The sequence below is a fragment of the Pseudopodoces humilis genome, chromosome 2 (assembly GCF_049639895.1).
Source record: "Pseudopodoces humilis isolate 2021_Gansu_Grassland_sample_001 chromosome 2, ASM4963989v1, whole genome shotgun sequence".
In the NCBI taxonomy this organism is placed as follows: Eukaryota; Metazoa; Chordata; class Aves; order Passeriformes; family Paridae; genus Pseudopodoces; species Pseudopodoces humilis.
The window spans coordinates 95045647-95062849 of NC_142201.1; the positions used below are offsets into that span (position 1 = coordinate 95045647).

Sequence of the window (17203 nt, forward strand, 5' to 3'; positions counted from 1 at the left end):
GTCAGCCTGGAGCGATGAAGATATAAATGATATATAAATTATATTGGTAAATGTGGACTGCCCCAGGAGCCAGTAGCAATATAGATTTCACCTGTGTTAATCTCACAATGTTTTGAACAACTAACCAGGAAAACATTCTTATTCTGAGTGATATGTCTCTTTTTGTCACCACTCAGATAAATATTCATTAAATATGATTGAATAGACAAGGGAAGTCATAGGAACTTAACTGTTAAAGTACAGTGATAAGAATCTATTTGATTTTGAGAAAATTATTTTTTCATATTAGGATTTCAGGAGACATTTTTTCCCTGCATCTCCTTGATGAAAAACTCGAATGATGCCCTCTAATTCCATTCATTTGTGCCAGTTTTTGGCATTTGTTGGTGAAACCCTGGTCTTAAGTATTTGCATTTGTAATGTAATTCCTTTACGTTGAGACCATTTCCAAATGGAAGATTCTGAGATCTATAGCTACCTCTGAAACACAATCTTTTCCTCCATGCTTGCCAACAGAAATTCCACACTGATGTGCAAGTATTCTCTTCAACAAAAGTCAGTTGTTGGCCAAGATCAGCAGGAGAAACTGTGCAAAGCGAATCTGAAGTAAAAGCATGAAGTTAAGTGCATCAGAGTGTTTGGAATCACTCTAAGGAAAGGAGTCTGCCTATACTGTGAGAGAAGGAAAAACAGCTTGATGAATCAGCTGCATCATAAGAGAACCAGCCACCACCAACTGTTCAGAAAGAAAATAGCTACCAATGACCTGGACAATCCACCTGGAAGCAGCATAGTTCGGCTGGTTGGAATGTATAGGCAACAGGAGACAAAATCAAAAAAATATTGACACTTTAAAAGTTTAGATGTTACTTTCACCAGGAGTCTACTGCACAATTTAAGAGTGCATGGTCTCTTGTAATCAAATACAGTCCTATTTTTTGTTTTTATCCATAGAGTGGGGATCCTTGAACTCTGCCCTACAAAACTAGAGGGTGAATACAGCTGTAGTGATTTAGAGCAAATTTGGCTTTGTTGCCAGAATTCCTTTTGCCTTACATTGAAATTGTTTATTTTCCATCATTTCAAAGATTTTAAGGGGCATGAAGGCAAGACACAGCACTGCCTCCCAGAGTGCTAGACAAATGAAGTGTGTCTTACGAAAATATATTAGCACCATCTATTTGTAAGCACTACCTCACTTATTCAAATAATTCACAGCAGTGCTCTGATTTTTCCAAATCTGGTGTCATAGTACCACCAGGCAAGTTTTCAGTGATAATCTAAAACTATGAAACTTTTATTTTCTGCTCTTTTATATTTTTGTATTTATTTTGGCTGACAAACTGGTGAAATATTGGTTGTTTGGCTGCAACCCAAATGTATCTTAAAATGGGAAACATTTAAAAATAGTTCTGTTTCTATGTACTACAATAAACAAGACACACTTCTAAAGCAGCCACAGCCACAGAATCATGGAATAATTTAGGGTGGGAGGAACTTCTCTAAGTCATCTAGTTCAACTCCCTGTTCAAATCAGGCCTCAAGTTGCTCAGGGCCACATCCAGCTGAGTCTTGAACACCTCTGAGGACACAGATTCCACAACATCTCTGGGGTAATCTGTTTCAGTGCTTAGCATACTTCTGTTTTTAAAAAAAGTCCTAATATCTAACTGGAATTTCCCATATTCCAGTTTGTGTCCAGTGCCTCTTGCCAAATTACTCTGCACTTCTGCAGAAAATCTGTCTTTGTATCCTCCAGTCATATAACTGAGGACAATGTCTGACCCTTTCTCATGACAGATTACATCAAACACTAAGGCTCCTAGCCATGAAATTCACATTCACAAATGCTCTGAATGATGAAAGTAGGTGCCATATGAAGAGGGTAACCAAGCATACATTTTTAGGGGAGGATGAGCTAACAGCCTTGCATGTAGTTTTGTCATTTGCAAATGAAGTTCCCCAATTGTTTTTTCTCAGAGTATTATTATGCCTACACAAGTCTAACATTGCTTCACAAGAATAGTCTGTCAACACACAGCAGTTAACTGTGTAACAAACAAGCATGTCTATCTACAAAAACCTAACTCTTCAGCTCTCAATTTACATCTTCAAACTACTTAAATCTCAAAGACGGCAACTTTTTTTAGGTGTATCAACATTCCTAACAGAATGCATACAGCAAATAAAATAGCATAAACTGTAATTCCCTCCATATTTCTTTCATATCTGGGACCATTTTAGTAATTTGAATGAGAGAAATTCACTACTAGAGGGGTACCAGTAGCTGAAATATGCAGTAGGGAAACTTCTCCATGCTGGTGTCCAGTTGAAGGTAGTGACCCGAAAAGGACATGTCCTGTGAGGGGACAGGGTCAGTCCCATCCCTTTCTGTGTCCTTGCTCACAGCACCCCTTCAAGGTGACTGAAGATTTTCCTCCAGTTGCTGTGCAAATTTAGTTTTATTAATGCTAGTCAGAAATATGCTGCTCTTTAATGTTATAAACTAAATATATACTTCTGAAAGACAATTGTTACAGCATTTATATTACAAAGCTACAAGGTTTTAAAATTTATTTTGCCAATTCCTTTCTAGTGATTACTACAGTTCAGAACTGAGTTAATAAGCTGTACTCATTAGTACTTTAGGACCAGTTAGGTCAATGCAGAGGGAAAGATGTAGTTATTAACAATTCCAGCTTCTATGGAGATACATAAATCATTGCACAAAGGAAATTTGTTGCTCATATGTTGCCATCTGTTTCACCTGTCTTCAGATCATTCAAGAACATCACTGAAGTTCTCAAATCACTGTCTTCAGAAGTTCTCTTTATCACTATCTTCTTCACAAGGCTCCTTAAACATGCTGGTTTAAAATTAATTTTATTTGCCTTAGTAAAGTAACTGTCACTATTTTTAGGGTGTAAAGCTGAAAACAGTCTGGATTAAAACCTGGGATCCCATTTCAGTGACCCAATGCCCAGTTTCATCTTTCATTCTGCAGGTAGTTTTTCATTATTTATTAAAATAGGAAACAAAACTGAAAACAAGAAAGAAAACTGTTTGAAAATAACCAAGCTTGCAGCTCTGATGGAAAAGGGAAGAGGAGTTAGACATCTGTAAACTTCTGTGGTAGGACTTAAAAAAACCTGACTCTGGCTCCTCTTGTGGGATTCTGTTTAATTTTTATTTTAAATCTTAGAAAATTCAGCTTCTTTATGTGTCCAGTTAGTAAACTTAATTTGGTGTTTGATGGTAAAAATTTATAAAATTCAACATTAAACAATTCAACATTTTTGAAGGATAGGGACCTATCCTAACCAAGCCTATTCATTAATTCAATACATAGTGCCCTTTGAAACTCCTTCAAGTTGAATAATTTTTGATAGAAAACAGTTTTAAAATAAACAGCACACAAATTTAAAAGGACAAGACAAAAACTACTTGTCAGTAAAACAACCTGAAACCCTTATTTCAATTTAGATCATTGATCACTTATTTGTAGTAGGATAAAGATTAATTTTGGTCTGATGTCTTTAGGTTCTCCAGGGCCTTGTTCCCCTGGAGAGGAACAAGAGAACTTTGACTCCCAAAGTTCTTTATTGTTGTTGTTTTATCCAGACTGGCCTGGTATGTATTTTTCTGGATGTAATTTCACCTGGACAGAGCAGATGAGACAGTGACTGCATCTTGTCCAGAAGAGCTGTCTTTCCAATCCTGGCTCCTTTTCCTGTCCAAGGAACCAAGTCCAAGGCAACTCCACCCAGGCTGGGCTATGAAGAAAACTGTGTCCTGGCTTAAGAACCTGACAGATTCTGCAAAAAATATATTCAATAAAGGCAAGCAGAAGACTGTGGGGAGCAAGGAGAGACTCACAAATTTTCTAACTCTCTTTTTTTAAAAGCCTTTAAAGAGCACCAGCCAGTGCAAACACCGAAAGAGGAATGTGGTCTTAGGACATGGCCTCATACAAGGTGATTATATTCTAGAGCTGATCAGCTGAATAAAATCAGGGACTCTTTTAAACAACCTCTCCTCAGTAGGAAAAGCCCAACAAAATACTAAGAACTTGAGCAGGTGAAGGATTCAAATGCTGTTGCACTGGCTTTGCTCATAAACTTCAAATGTATTGAAGCAATTGGTACTAAAGACCAAGGACCTTAATGCAGGAAGTTTCTTACAACTCTGTTCATGAGCAGGCAGTGCATTATCACTGCCATTACCAACTCAGTGGCAGGCAGTGCTTGGCATCACCACTTCCTCAAGCCACCTTTCATTTACAATTATCACTGCAATTTTTAAGACTGGAAAATTGAAGGCATAATAAAAAACTCTCTCTGGAACTGAAGTCACCTTTGCTTCCGTGAGAAGAGTGAGGACACTACACTTTACAATCCAGGAAAAATTAAAATTAGTGTTTATTACTGAGTGCACAGATAATCTGCTACACAGGTTACATAGATTGTAGTGAGGGACTAATTTCCTACAGAAAATTTGGGGTCTGTTCCTTACATGTGATCACCATTTATTACGCCATAATACATAATTTTTTTTCACTCTGTGTCTACCCATCTGGGTAGCTTTTGAAACACTTTGGGAGCAATCATTCGAAAGAAGAATATCTAAATAACCAACAGTAAGAAGGTATAAATTCTACTGTGTTATAATAAGGGAGCTCCAAATCAACAGTTAAAAAAACCTCAAGCAGTAATAAATTGAAATTTGCATGTTTATCTGTGTTAATAGAACAAAACAGGTAGCAATATACTGAAATCTTTTTCTGTGATATCACCTTATTAGCCATAATCCAAGCAATTGAAAGAGCAAGTCTTTAGCTCAGTATTCTGCAACATTGGCTTAGATGATTTCAAAGCTAACTTTGTTTTACCTCCTTCTCTGATTCAGCACATGGTTATTTTTTAGAGACAAAACTGCTTAAAGATAGTATTTAGACATCTAGGAGGAGTTATAAGCTATAGAAACAGAATAAATTTGAAATCAGCATGTACTTCCAACCATTTTTATTATTATTTATTTAGTTTTAGTAAATTAATCTATAAGTCTTGTAATCCCCAACATGTCCACATATATTTCAAAATTGTTACCTTCTCTATTTTAAGTTTGAAGAGATGGATCCCAGTCAATTTATGTACTAGTTCTCACTTCTAAAAAGGTACATAGAGCACTGAAAAACAGGCTGTTTTGATAAATCCAGGGAAAAAATCAAATTCAATGACTAGAAATACAGAGTATATTACCTAGGAAAGAAGCCTGGGGAAATAGGAGTTATTCACCTTAGCGAAAAAGTACATAGATAGATATGAAGACTGTATCCAAATATATATGGCTAACAAACAAAGCCCGGAGGAAAAGCAGTATAAATTAGTTTTGCTCCATGTTTGTGAAGTGACAAACTGTAGCAAGGAAGATATCTGGAAAAATGATACAGGAAGTTACACTCTGGAACAAACTGTCTCAGGAATAAGAGCAAGTTGGTCAAAATGAGCTCAGGAAGTCCGTTTCAGCCCTATATTTCCTTGTAAAAATGACTATTTTTTCTAATTGAAGGCAACTAGTTTTGTTCTGTACATCTAAGTATGCACCATAAAGCTCAAGGAGGGCTGCTCTTCTCAGGGCTCTGTGTGAATTCCAGTATCCTACTTCCTATCTCCAGCACACAGAAAATGAAAATCCAATTAGGCATGGTCTCTTCAGTAAATGGATAAGCATAAGAGAATTTCCAGTGAAAAGCAAGATTAATTTGGTACGTGAGAAGAGGAAAATATCTCAGTGCAATTGATAGAGCAAAGGCAAGGAAGAGCATCCAGGAAACTGCAAGCTGTTGTCCCTAACCTCAGTCACCAGGAGCAGTCACACCTACAAGTTCACATGGTGAACATGAAGGTGATTCGGAACAGCCAGAGCAAATTTACCAAGGCCAGGCTGTCTGGCAAAGCTTTCTGCCTTCTGTAATGTTATTCCTGGCTTTGCATACAATGGGAAAGGGGTGACTTCATTGACTTCAACTTTGGCACAATTTCCACAGGTATCCTTCCTGTCAGACTGGAGATATGCAGGCTGGATTCCTGCATTACAGGAGAGATGGAAAACTGGGCTCAAAGAATAGCAGTTGGTTTAACTTTTGGTTGAAAGTCCAAAGTCCCTTTTGATATCCTTTTGACATTGCTCAATGTCCTCTTTCTGGTTCTTGAGCAATATTCATTGTTAATTCCTATACTCATTTCAGTGAGGGAGAATGTTTTGTGCTTTGTGTACACTTGGGGAAGAGCTTGGGTTGGGTTGGGGAAATAGAAGCAGATGAGCTGTCCATAATGAGCTGCTTTGAAACAGATTCAGAAATAGGTGACGTTCTGTTTATAAGTCCCCCCACTATTCAGGGTATAGTTGAAGCAAGAATCTTTAAAATAATAAGCAAAAATATGAAAATGGAATGGGATAATCCTTTTTCTGAAGTCACAGTGGTTTTCCACTTCCAGCATTGCAACCCACATATTGATCACACAAAATACCTGTGTTCTCTGCTCTTAATAACACCCAAGACATACAGGAATTCAAATAGAACAAGGATTAATAGCTCTGAATGGCATTTGGCAAAGGTGCTTGCAACATTCTCTGTTAATTTTGGAATAAATTTCCCACTTTTTAGAAGCAGACAGATGATAAAGTAATTAACTATCTGAAGCACACATAAGAATTCTTAGTCACTGGTGTATATCAAATGCTAAACTCAGAAAGAGTAAGAAAACTTTGTCAGTAACAAAACAGTATTGAAATATGAAATTCTATTGTGTTTTGACAACTATGATTTTGGCTTGTCAATAGAGTCAAGTCTGTCAACACAGTTTTTAGCCAGTTACTTCCCTTTGGTTTAGAAACCTGTAGACACAAACAAAGAAGCAAAATGTAAATTTTAAAAAATTGCCCTGTGTTTCCAAAAGGGCAGTCAAAATAAAGTGGTTTCACTTATGTTGCTGGTCTCCAAACTGAACGTTCTCACACATGTCTATGACACTTGCTGGATACAACCCAGTCCTATAAGGATTGATTCCAACTGCACATAGTTTTTCCAGCTGGAAAATGTATCTCAACTTGCACCATTAGATGAGACAGATCTCAAGACTGATGATCTGGCTTCTTACTACTACTACTCTAAAATAAACCCAACAAAAACCCCAACAGATTAAGAAAAATCAGAGGTGATCCTTTTAATCTTCTATATTGTTCCACATTCTGAGGTTGCAGTGATCAAAGGAAAGTTTCTATAATCCAAACACATCTGGAGAAAAGAAGCAACAAATTGCCAGTACATCTTTAATTAAAAAAAGTAATAATAAATACTTCATAAGTTTAGAATGTATTGTTATTGGATGCCTAAATTTGTCAGAAATTCTTTTTTCAGCTCTATGGACACATTGTGAAGCAGAGGCATTGTTAACTCATCTTAAGAAAACTAAAATATGAAGTAAATAGTTCTAAATCAGTGGATTACAGAAAATAATGGACACCCAGCCTAGTAAGTATACAACATGTAAAATAAATGCTATGTCTATGATTAAGTGAGTATTAAGATCATACAAATACTTATTTTTGATACTGAAGGTGTTTCATCTTTTCTCCCACATATTACCCTTCCTACCCAGGACAGGGCATATGTTCTGGGTTCATTATGTTCTCTGACTATATTTCCAAGTTCTTTATCTGTTACATCACCTGCTGTATTTTCACCATGTTGCCTTATATCTACAGAGATGAAAGAGAGCTACAGGAAGTTATCTCTCTTTTCAACCTATCTTTCTATGTCTCTACTTACTTTTTTTTTTTAATAAATTCGCCAGCCAGTGCTTCATTTAAAGATAAATGCCAATAAAGGATAGTATCAGCTACACAAAAGGAAGGCTTATGCAAATTCTAGGGTGGGATAAGGGCATACATCTATTCACAAAACCATCAGCTAAGCAATCTTTGTAGCCCTGACTTTGCATTTTTACTTGTAGTTCTCTCAGGCATTTATCCAAATGCTCATGGAGAATTTATGGTATGTAGGAAGCTATGTCTCTCTCATTACTGATCTTGTAACTCAGTTTGCATTAGATTACATTAATTCCCAAGGAATGCTCTCTGACTTAAGAGTGTATTAAGCACATAAATAATGCTTCACAACTTCAGAGTTTCTAAATGAGATGGTCTTCCCTGTGCCAGTTATTTTTGACAACTGACAAATGTTTTAATCCTACAAAAACAAATTATTGGAAAAAAATCCAGAAAGGCCAGATCATGGAAAAAATTATTCCCAATGCCTGAAGTTTCAACAGGGCATAAATGAGATTATCTATTCCCTATATGTAATTTTTCTACATCCTTAATACTATGAGCAATTTCTCACTGCCTTCAAATAAATATAATAATAGCATATGATCTCCCTTGCTAATTGCTGTAAGTATTTCTGAGTGTAAAGGGAACACAATAAACATCTGTTACATTACTGAGAAACTGCTTTCTAAGAATTCATGACTGTACATTAACAACATACTAATGCTTTTATCAACTGCCATTTGACCACATTACAAAAATCATAAGAGTACAGGGGATTGATGAAAGTGTGAAAGATTAAAACATAATTTTTGATGTAATGCATTTTCCAAAAATGAGCAAGATCCCACACTGCCTTTGTGTGCACATGCATGTCTCAGTGTACTAGAGACTCCAGGTGAAATCACACTAGTGGCTTGCTTGTGTGCAAGCTGACTACAGATTTTCTGTTGGAGCAAAAATCCCCAAATCTGCCAACAATTCAAAATAATTTCTTCAGCTTAATTAATATTTTAATATTTTGGGGGAAAAAATCTTATTTATATTTATTCAGACTCAATTAACAAATGACATAAATTAAGTCCTACTCCATAATACCAAGTCACATCAGATGTATCAGCTACTATGGAGCACTTAATAACCAACCAAGCAAGAAGACATTTCTATTAGAATTGCCAGTTTTTGTGTTCCTTGTAACTAAACCAAAGAGCAGGAAGGAATGCTGAAGAGATGCAGGATTGGTGCTTGTCAGATCATAGCTAAAAGCTGGTGCTCCTCTGTAAAGTAGCAAATGATGAGCTGTCACTGTGGAGCAATTTCATAGTCATGTTCACACAGTAAATGTCTCTTAATTAGCTTTATGACAAAAGAAGACCTATTGATTCAAGCTGAAAAGGAAATCTCTCCACTTTTACCTGAGTCAGCTCTTCATCAAACTAAGGGAATTCATGGTTCTTAAGCCTGACTGCAGCCATTTCCCTGACTGTGAAACGAACTGCACACTGTGCTATAAATAAAAACTCTGCCCTGCCATTTAATCCAACTACTGCAGTGTTTGGGTGAGCCACAGAATGGAACTCTGCCAAAATGTTCAGGTCAGACAGTAGAGTTTTCATTCTATTATTTGTATTGCAAAGCTCAATTTCTTATCAACTTTCAGACTATTGCACCCATGCCTTTGTTTTCAGTGTATGTTTGTTCATGTTGTACAGAAACACAGATTTCAAAAGAAAAGCGATAAGAGATAAGGTCTGAAAGTCTTGTAATTTTCTCAGTGTGCATTTTTCTTGTTCATGTATAGGCTTGAACTGTGGTAATGAGGTAATCTAAATCTCCAGAAAATGTTTTAACTTCAAAGTCAGAAAACGATCTTCTGGGACATTTCAAGCATACATATTTGTATTTTTGAACCAACTACAATTTTATGTGTTTTAAAATTACTCCAGATTTTACACCACAGAAAGAAAAATTAAAGTGAATAATTAATATAAAGTAGATATTGCAAGCAGCTGATAAAAGAAGAAAAGTCTTTTCCAAATGTGAATTTAAAAATAATGTTATCCCACATACACTCTCAGTCCTTTAAAACTGGCCAGGTTCCCAAACTATTAATTATGTAAACTCCTATCAAGCACTCTGTGGCCATTTATAGATCCATAAACTAATGCCACAACTGCAGGGGATTGGAAAGAATCTTTTCCCACTCTATTGAATCATGTTATTCCTGAGCAGATTTTAAGAATAATGCAAAACCTTGGAACTATATAAAAAAGCTGAAATAACCCTAAAAAGGAATTCCCTCATACTTTGAGAATCCATTTTGCCATCAACTCTTCAGCTTGAGAAAGAGTATAGAATTACAATTTCTTTTTAAGTATGTACAGTGATACCCTACTGTTAGCATACCCCATACACACACAAAATAAATAAAAATCAAATCACATGCAGAGGTTTAGGCACTTCATTAAGCTGGGTTTTTTTGAAGTGGATTTATTCACATGGAGCCATGATGACATGTTTGTGCAAGGTAAACATGATTTATATAAGAGCCATGGCTATAATTAGCCCAAGAAAAATTGTGGATTCACTTGCCTCATTTATTTTTCTTCCAGAAAGTGCTCTAAATAATACTAGATTATTTCATAGTGATGGACCTCAGCATGAACACAGGTCATATTTTGTCTACCAATCTCTGAACAAGTGCAGTAAACATTCCCCTCCAGAATGGGGGAAAATAGTTTTCCTCTCATAAAAATATATTCCTTACTTCCCTGCCTTTAGGTCTAGAGTCTTCATAGCTAGAGCTTCAACTCTGCCAGCATTTTATTCAGCAGCTCTGAATCAGTGAAGATTCTGTGTTGATATGGTTGATACAACCATCCTTCCATAACCTTGCCTGGATACCTGCACACTTCGATAACGTCACGTTGGTGAACCAGTGAGTGCAAAAAACATTCAATTCAGGTGACCATAATTACAATCACCACTTCATGAACAGTAGAAATTCACTTGGTGGCTCAAAACTTGACCTGGTTTTTCTTCACCTTGATATGACACACACTGGTTTGCTCAAGTGGGGAGGTTTAGAGTTGATGTAGCTAGAGTAAAACAGCACATGATTGTTGTGTTTTGAGGGATGGCAGTACTGGAAAAGTTGGCTCAGGACTTTCCCACACAAAGGTTTCATACATGATGCTGTCAGTAAAATCATCTTCATAACCACCTTTCTCACAGCACAATAAGGCAAATATGTATCTTGCAAAGCAAATTAGCACAACATACATGTTGTCCTGTATTGTAGAAAAAACTACTATTAACTAAGACCATTTGAACTAAAGCCTGTCAAGCAAGTCTGAGTAGGATCTGGCCTGTTTCCAGCTGCCCTTTTCCATTTGGGAAGACACTGCAGACTGGGCTGTTTTGCTAATGGCACCTCTTTTAGGCTGCAGGCTGTCCAGAACACGAATACCTGCTTCTGTTCTTACCAACATTCACCATGTCAGTGAGTAACTGTCTTCTGTAAAAGGCAGTAGTCAAGAACGCTCCACAGCAACAAATTTGTCTTGCTCACAAACAATTTCAAGTCTGCACTTGAATTTCCCCAAGGAAAACAAATCCACCAGGAGCTGCATGAACAGTGCTGTTATGGCAGGTCACTACTAGCCATTTTTTCCCCCTGGAGCAGACAGGGGTTTTTGTTTCCACACGCAGTGTGTATCACACCTGGTGAGTCCAAACGGTCCAAAGAAACCTCAAACCCATTGTCCATTGTGTCACCAGTCAACAGATACACAGACTCTGCTATCCACATACAGTAGGTCTGGCCCCAGAGCAGCAGGATTTAGCCTACAGCTCTCCCCTCAAGTGAATCATGTAGCTTGCCCTTCTGGAACAGCTAGATCCAAAGATTATATAAAGGAGGGCTGAAAAATAAGGTTCAGAAATAGATACTTGGGAACACAAAAATTAAAATGAAGAGGTGGAAGGTTATATAGATTACCCAGCAGTGAGATCATTTTGGAGGCGTTCATACGCAGTGGAATTTAAGTCTGGCAGAATCCACCCATATGTTTCATTGCAATGTTGCACCATGCATGTGCCAATATAAAAATGGAATTCTGGTATTACAGATTATCTTTGAACTCAGAAGCCTGACACTCAGTACTGGGTTTTGGTGTGTTTATGTGCAAACCTAGGACACAACTGTCTGCATGATAAGATAACTTTGATTAAATGAACTGCTACAATTGTTACATTTTTAGAGACTGTTTTCACTTTCACCAAGAATGAGCCAAATTTGACATATCTAGTGACTGAAAACCCTTTTACACCTATTACACCAGATAAAGGATCCCTTTTAAATTTCCTGTTGGACTTCTTGCTTATATGCCATTAAAAATAAGAAAAATATTTCACAAAAGAAACCCAAATTAATTTTGCACTTCTTTTTCCACACACAACAAAAAATGAAGTTAAATAATTTAGCTCAAATTGGCCCTTCTTCATAAGAACATTTTTTTAAAGGTTAATGCATTGTGCATTTTGAAAACTAGTTCCCAGAAAGATGTTTTGTAAGCCATGGGGACGGTAGCATATAAACCACATGTCATTTCAGTCTTTTTCTGATATTTTGAGATACTAGCTTCATTGCACATTCAAAAACCCACAGCTTCCAGGAGACTTCGTCCTGTCTTACAATTTTTGCCCTGCCACCCTACAGCTGCCAAAAGGGTGCTTCTGGCAGGAAGGGAGAGGACAGCACGAAAGTTTAAGGTTTTGCTCTTGCAATATAATAACTGTGATACGTTGAAATAACTCTACATTGTTTTAACTGTTTGACACTAGTAAATGAAAACACATGCTCTGCTTAGTAAGACATATTACGTAACATAGCATAGCCAGCAAACTTAGCTAGGAATAAAATTAGTTTATTCCTTTTCTGAAATGTCAAAGTTTGGGAGTCTACTGTAAATACAACGTTCACTCTCAAAGGGATGTCAGTTATAATTACCTTAAGTACAAATATTAGCTAGTAGCTATCTACAACATCGGACCAAATATATTCAGTACTTCCAAACAAAGAAACAAATCCTCAGTGCAAAACAATTATTTTTCCCACTTTTCTCCACTGCTGACAACTGTAGATAAAAGGAAGTTTTGGATCTGGTTTTGCCTACAGAATCAGGCTTTTTCACATGGTCCCCTAAGAAATGTCAGGTCCCTATTCTTTTTCCCTGAGAAGACAGCAACCAGGAGAAAGCTGAATTCGGGTTTCCTGAACCCTTTCTGGACAGCAGAGTAGGATAGGCCTGATCCTGGAAATTAGAACAAGAATGGACCTGAATTCCACTGTACCTGATGACTAATTCAAATAGTAGGAAAACCACAGTGGTCAGAAACATGTCAAAAAATGTCCTGAAAACAAACTGGAAAAACATTCAAACTCTTTTTTTAAAATAACTTCCTAAAACTGAAATTTTATAGGAAGTGATCAACCCAAATTCTTTTTAGTTCTAACAAAGTAAAACAGAAGATCATAAAGATAGGCAAAAGCTATCAGAAACAGAGATTGTAGTGAAAAACCACACTTCCATGTGTGTCTGTGCTGTAACTGGAAAGTCAAATGACAAAATCTAAAACATGAAACGCTGTTTTACCAAGAACTTATTCTTAAACTGTTCCTTCAACAGTTGTACAAGCTCCAACTGGAAAGATGACAATGAAACACAGTTTATAAGGCAGTACAATCTTGTGGACTATGTTCTGTGACTTGTTTATTCTGGATTCTGTGGCTTTGCTTTCTCATCTCTGTCTCAGATGCAGGATGCTCTGCTTACCAGCTCAATTTTTAAAGACAAGGCTTTTTGTCTGTACTTAATTCCTGTCTAGAGAGACAAAACTGAGTTCTTTAAGAATGGAACTTCTCTGTTATGCAGAACCATAAAAATTAGAGCATGTTTCTGTCCATCAATAAAGCACAACAGTGTTGAACTTTAGAGTCATACATGTTGGATGGCACTGGCATAATGGCATAATGAGAGAGACAAAAATAAGTGGAAGATTCCTAACTAGAAGAAAACTTCAGAGGCTAGACAAAGTTGAACAGATAGCCACTGTAGTACTGGATGAAGTGTCATCTGCAATGATACCATCATCTCTCACTCTGTGTGTTCTCTGATCCCTCACACAGTATCCAAAGGCATTGACTGCAGAATTTTCTTAGCAGCTGATCCCCCAGATGAAACACAAACATAATTGTAAAAATCACTGCTTTCACACTGAAACACAATACCCACCAGCCTTCCTTTCTGAATTATATTGTCTTTACCTATTATTATTCTCCCTCCAACAATACCTTAATCTTTGAAGTCAAAATAATGAAAGAAATAATTAATTAATAAAGAACACTCTTTTGAGAACAACAAAAATATTTTCTTTTTCATCCTAGTAAAACACACATGTATTGAAGTTGAAAGTACAAAAATGTATGGGAAAAGGGAGCAATTTGTGTTCCAGCCTCCTGACCAGCACATTTGCACAGTCTCTCAAACAGCTCTGGAAGTCACTGTACTGGCTCTGTTCCTTTGCAGCTGCAGGAGGCAAAATGTTCCTTCCACCTTGTACCAGTGAAAGGAAATCCCAGTCCATGAGACATGGGGTCAGTGTGTTTCACCTCTGGAAGAGAAGATTTGAGCACTAGAATTGCAAAGTGCTGGTAAGAAGGGCAAGATTTACTCTGATAACCTGTTCCCACAAGTACCTGCACCACCAGAAAGCAAGTTTGGCTAGACTGCTCTCCTTCAAGTTATGAACTTGATTCCATGGTTCCCCAGAGAGCAAGACTGACTCTGAAGGCTCAGTTACATACTTTGGGACTTAAAGAGCACAGGAATTCACTGGAATTTCAGCTTGCATAGAAAGGCAGAGAAGCCCTCTTAAAAGAATATTACCAGTACATATTTTAATTTTTAAAACACTTTAATATCCACATATACTCTTTGCTTATGAAAAAAGTCTGCAGTCCCAAACAAGACAATGTTGTAGAAGACAATCCTTTGAACATTTCCAGACAGTAGCTAAATACTAATACACTTGCTTTTTCAATGCAATTCTTCGTAAATAGTAACTGGAGAGGCAGCTACAAACAAAAGAATTAGACTGCTGTTTCCACACTGCAATGGTAGAATCTTAAAAAAGCTATTTCACTGAAAAGAAATGAAGTTTCCACCTGCAGCTTTATGCACTTGGCAAACAGAACTTCACTTCTGCAATGTTATTTTAGGACAGAGAAAAATGCATGCCAGAGTTAATCTTGCAGTGGATTAGAAGCTTTGTCTGAATTTCACAGTTAGCATAAACTTAGAGCCACTATTCTACAGCAGTGAGCAGAAAGTCCATTTAAAAAAGACAAGCACTAGGAAAGTTCCTTCTCTCAGTGTAGGCAATGCATACAAGATTCCTCTCTGGTCAACATAATCCTCTCTTAAGTCCTTTTTTTGATGAAACTGAAGTCTTAGAGTTAGCTTGACTTGAATTGCACATCTGTTACTCACAGACTACACACCATTCCACTATTACCAGTATGCAGCAAACGCCACATTGGCTCCAGAAGACAAGATTAAAAGAAATATACTTGCAAAAGAATGTCACCATAGGGAAGAAAGAAAAACAATGAAACTCTGGAAAAAAAGAGAAAAAGTCTTTTAAGGAGGGGTGGGGGGTGAAAATCACCTCAACTCCCCAAAATACCTTTAGGTTTCCCTTCTATGAAAGCGAATCTGCTAGGAAGCCTTCAAAGTGCTTATTTCTTGATAAACATTCTCATAACTAAGTCACAGGTTCCTCTAAATGTCAGTGGCTGCAGGAGAATGCAGATGTAAAATGCATTACAAAGCACATTGGACTCAGGCAAGCACTTCCACAAAGAGAGAGCAGTATGTGCAGTACAGAAACAGTTGTGAAATTGCTGCTTTAATGCCAAGGCACTACAAAGTGTTTTACCATCCAGATAGAGAAATATTCTTTTAATTTTATGCTATGACTGTTCTTCCTGCAGTAAGCAATAAAATACTATTAAAATGCCAATGTTACGTGTGTCATATTACCAAGGAGAAGCGATCACTGCCAGCTTTGCAAATCTACTGTACTTCCAGACTTTGAGAGAAAGGAATAGTTAAACAAATATTCACACAGGTTTGAAGGGTTTTTTCTTCTTGTATAAATTTTAATCAATCATATTTCTCTGCCTCAAAATGCATGCAGCCTGACCTACACTAGTCAATTCCTACTGAATTGTTACGGATAGATATAAAGGGAAAGTATACAAGTTCTTTCAAAGACGGAACTGAATTTTTCCACCAGTGACACAGGTTGCTTCCAAGTCACATTATCTTTAAGATATTAAACCACAGACCTGAACAATTCCGTCCAACTCACTATAAAATCATTAAATACAATAACTTTGTGTCATGATACTTCTCACTAGAGTCACAAATATTTTTCATACCATGAAAACTTTTGAGTTTATTTTATTCAAGAGCTTTAAGGTTGCTGTTATACCTGGACTTTGCCCTTTTCCCTGACCTTCTTTCATCTTGTCTATTACCTTCAATCATTCTTAACACGTTGAAAGCAAATTTCCATAACAAAACACAGGCATTAAAAACCCCAAAGCCCCACAACAGAAAAACAAACCCCCAGAAAGTTGTTCATAGCTACTTGCCTCTTGGCAATTTCTGAGTATTTCCCAGGTTTAGTGCAATATATCCACAGAAAAGAAGACAGACAAATCTTGACATCATGGTCACAAACCCAACCTCGCACTGGGAATGGCTCTGACAGGTATCACACAGAAGTACCGCAGCTGCATTTAAGTGAACCGTTCTCTCTGTGACAAGAGGCAGCAACACTTTGACACAAGCTTAGTTTACACAGTGGGAGGAGACAGGATGACATCATTCACTCCCACTGCAAAACGAGAATTAGCATAAAAAAATATTATCAGGCTCCCCCTGCAATAGTCTTCTGGGGCTTGTTATGAGATCTTTTCCACCATTAAGGCTAAGATATTACCATTTTATTACTTACATTTCATGAAAAAAAAAATCATGAATATCAAACTTTCTATTAATGGAAAACTGATCTGAGAGACATTTTCACTGTTTTATCCAAGAGAGCTGGACTTAAACTGCAAAAACAGCATTTGCAGTCCTCAGAGAACTGTTTGCTTTATTGACCTCAGTATTTTTGCAATCTCAACATTTTTCTTAAGGTTAATTCAGGCTACTTGTGGCTTTCATCCAGGCAAAATAAATACTAGTTTAATTTGACATGACATTATAAACAGGCATTGTAAATATTTATTCAGCAAAAG

General features: G+C 36.9%; 1 protein-coding gene across 16 annotated transcripts in view; it reads right to left on the reverse strand.

Annotated features, from left to right (window-relative positions):
• Positions 1–16714, reverse strand: part of ABI3BP (ABI family member 3 binding protein) — a 138409-nt gene extending 121695 nt beyond the window's left edge. For all 16 annotated transcript variants that reach the window (XM_088052319.1, XM_088052315.1, XM_088052324.1 and 13 more), the window contains exon 1: positions 16553–16714. In XM_088052319.1, the coding sequence (XP_087908445.1) occupies positions 16553–16631 (79 nt within the window). In that variant the 5' untranslated portion in view covers positions 16632–16714. The remainder of the gene's footprint in view (positions 1–16552) is intronic.
• Positions 16715–17203: the final 489 nt, after the last annotated feature.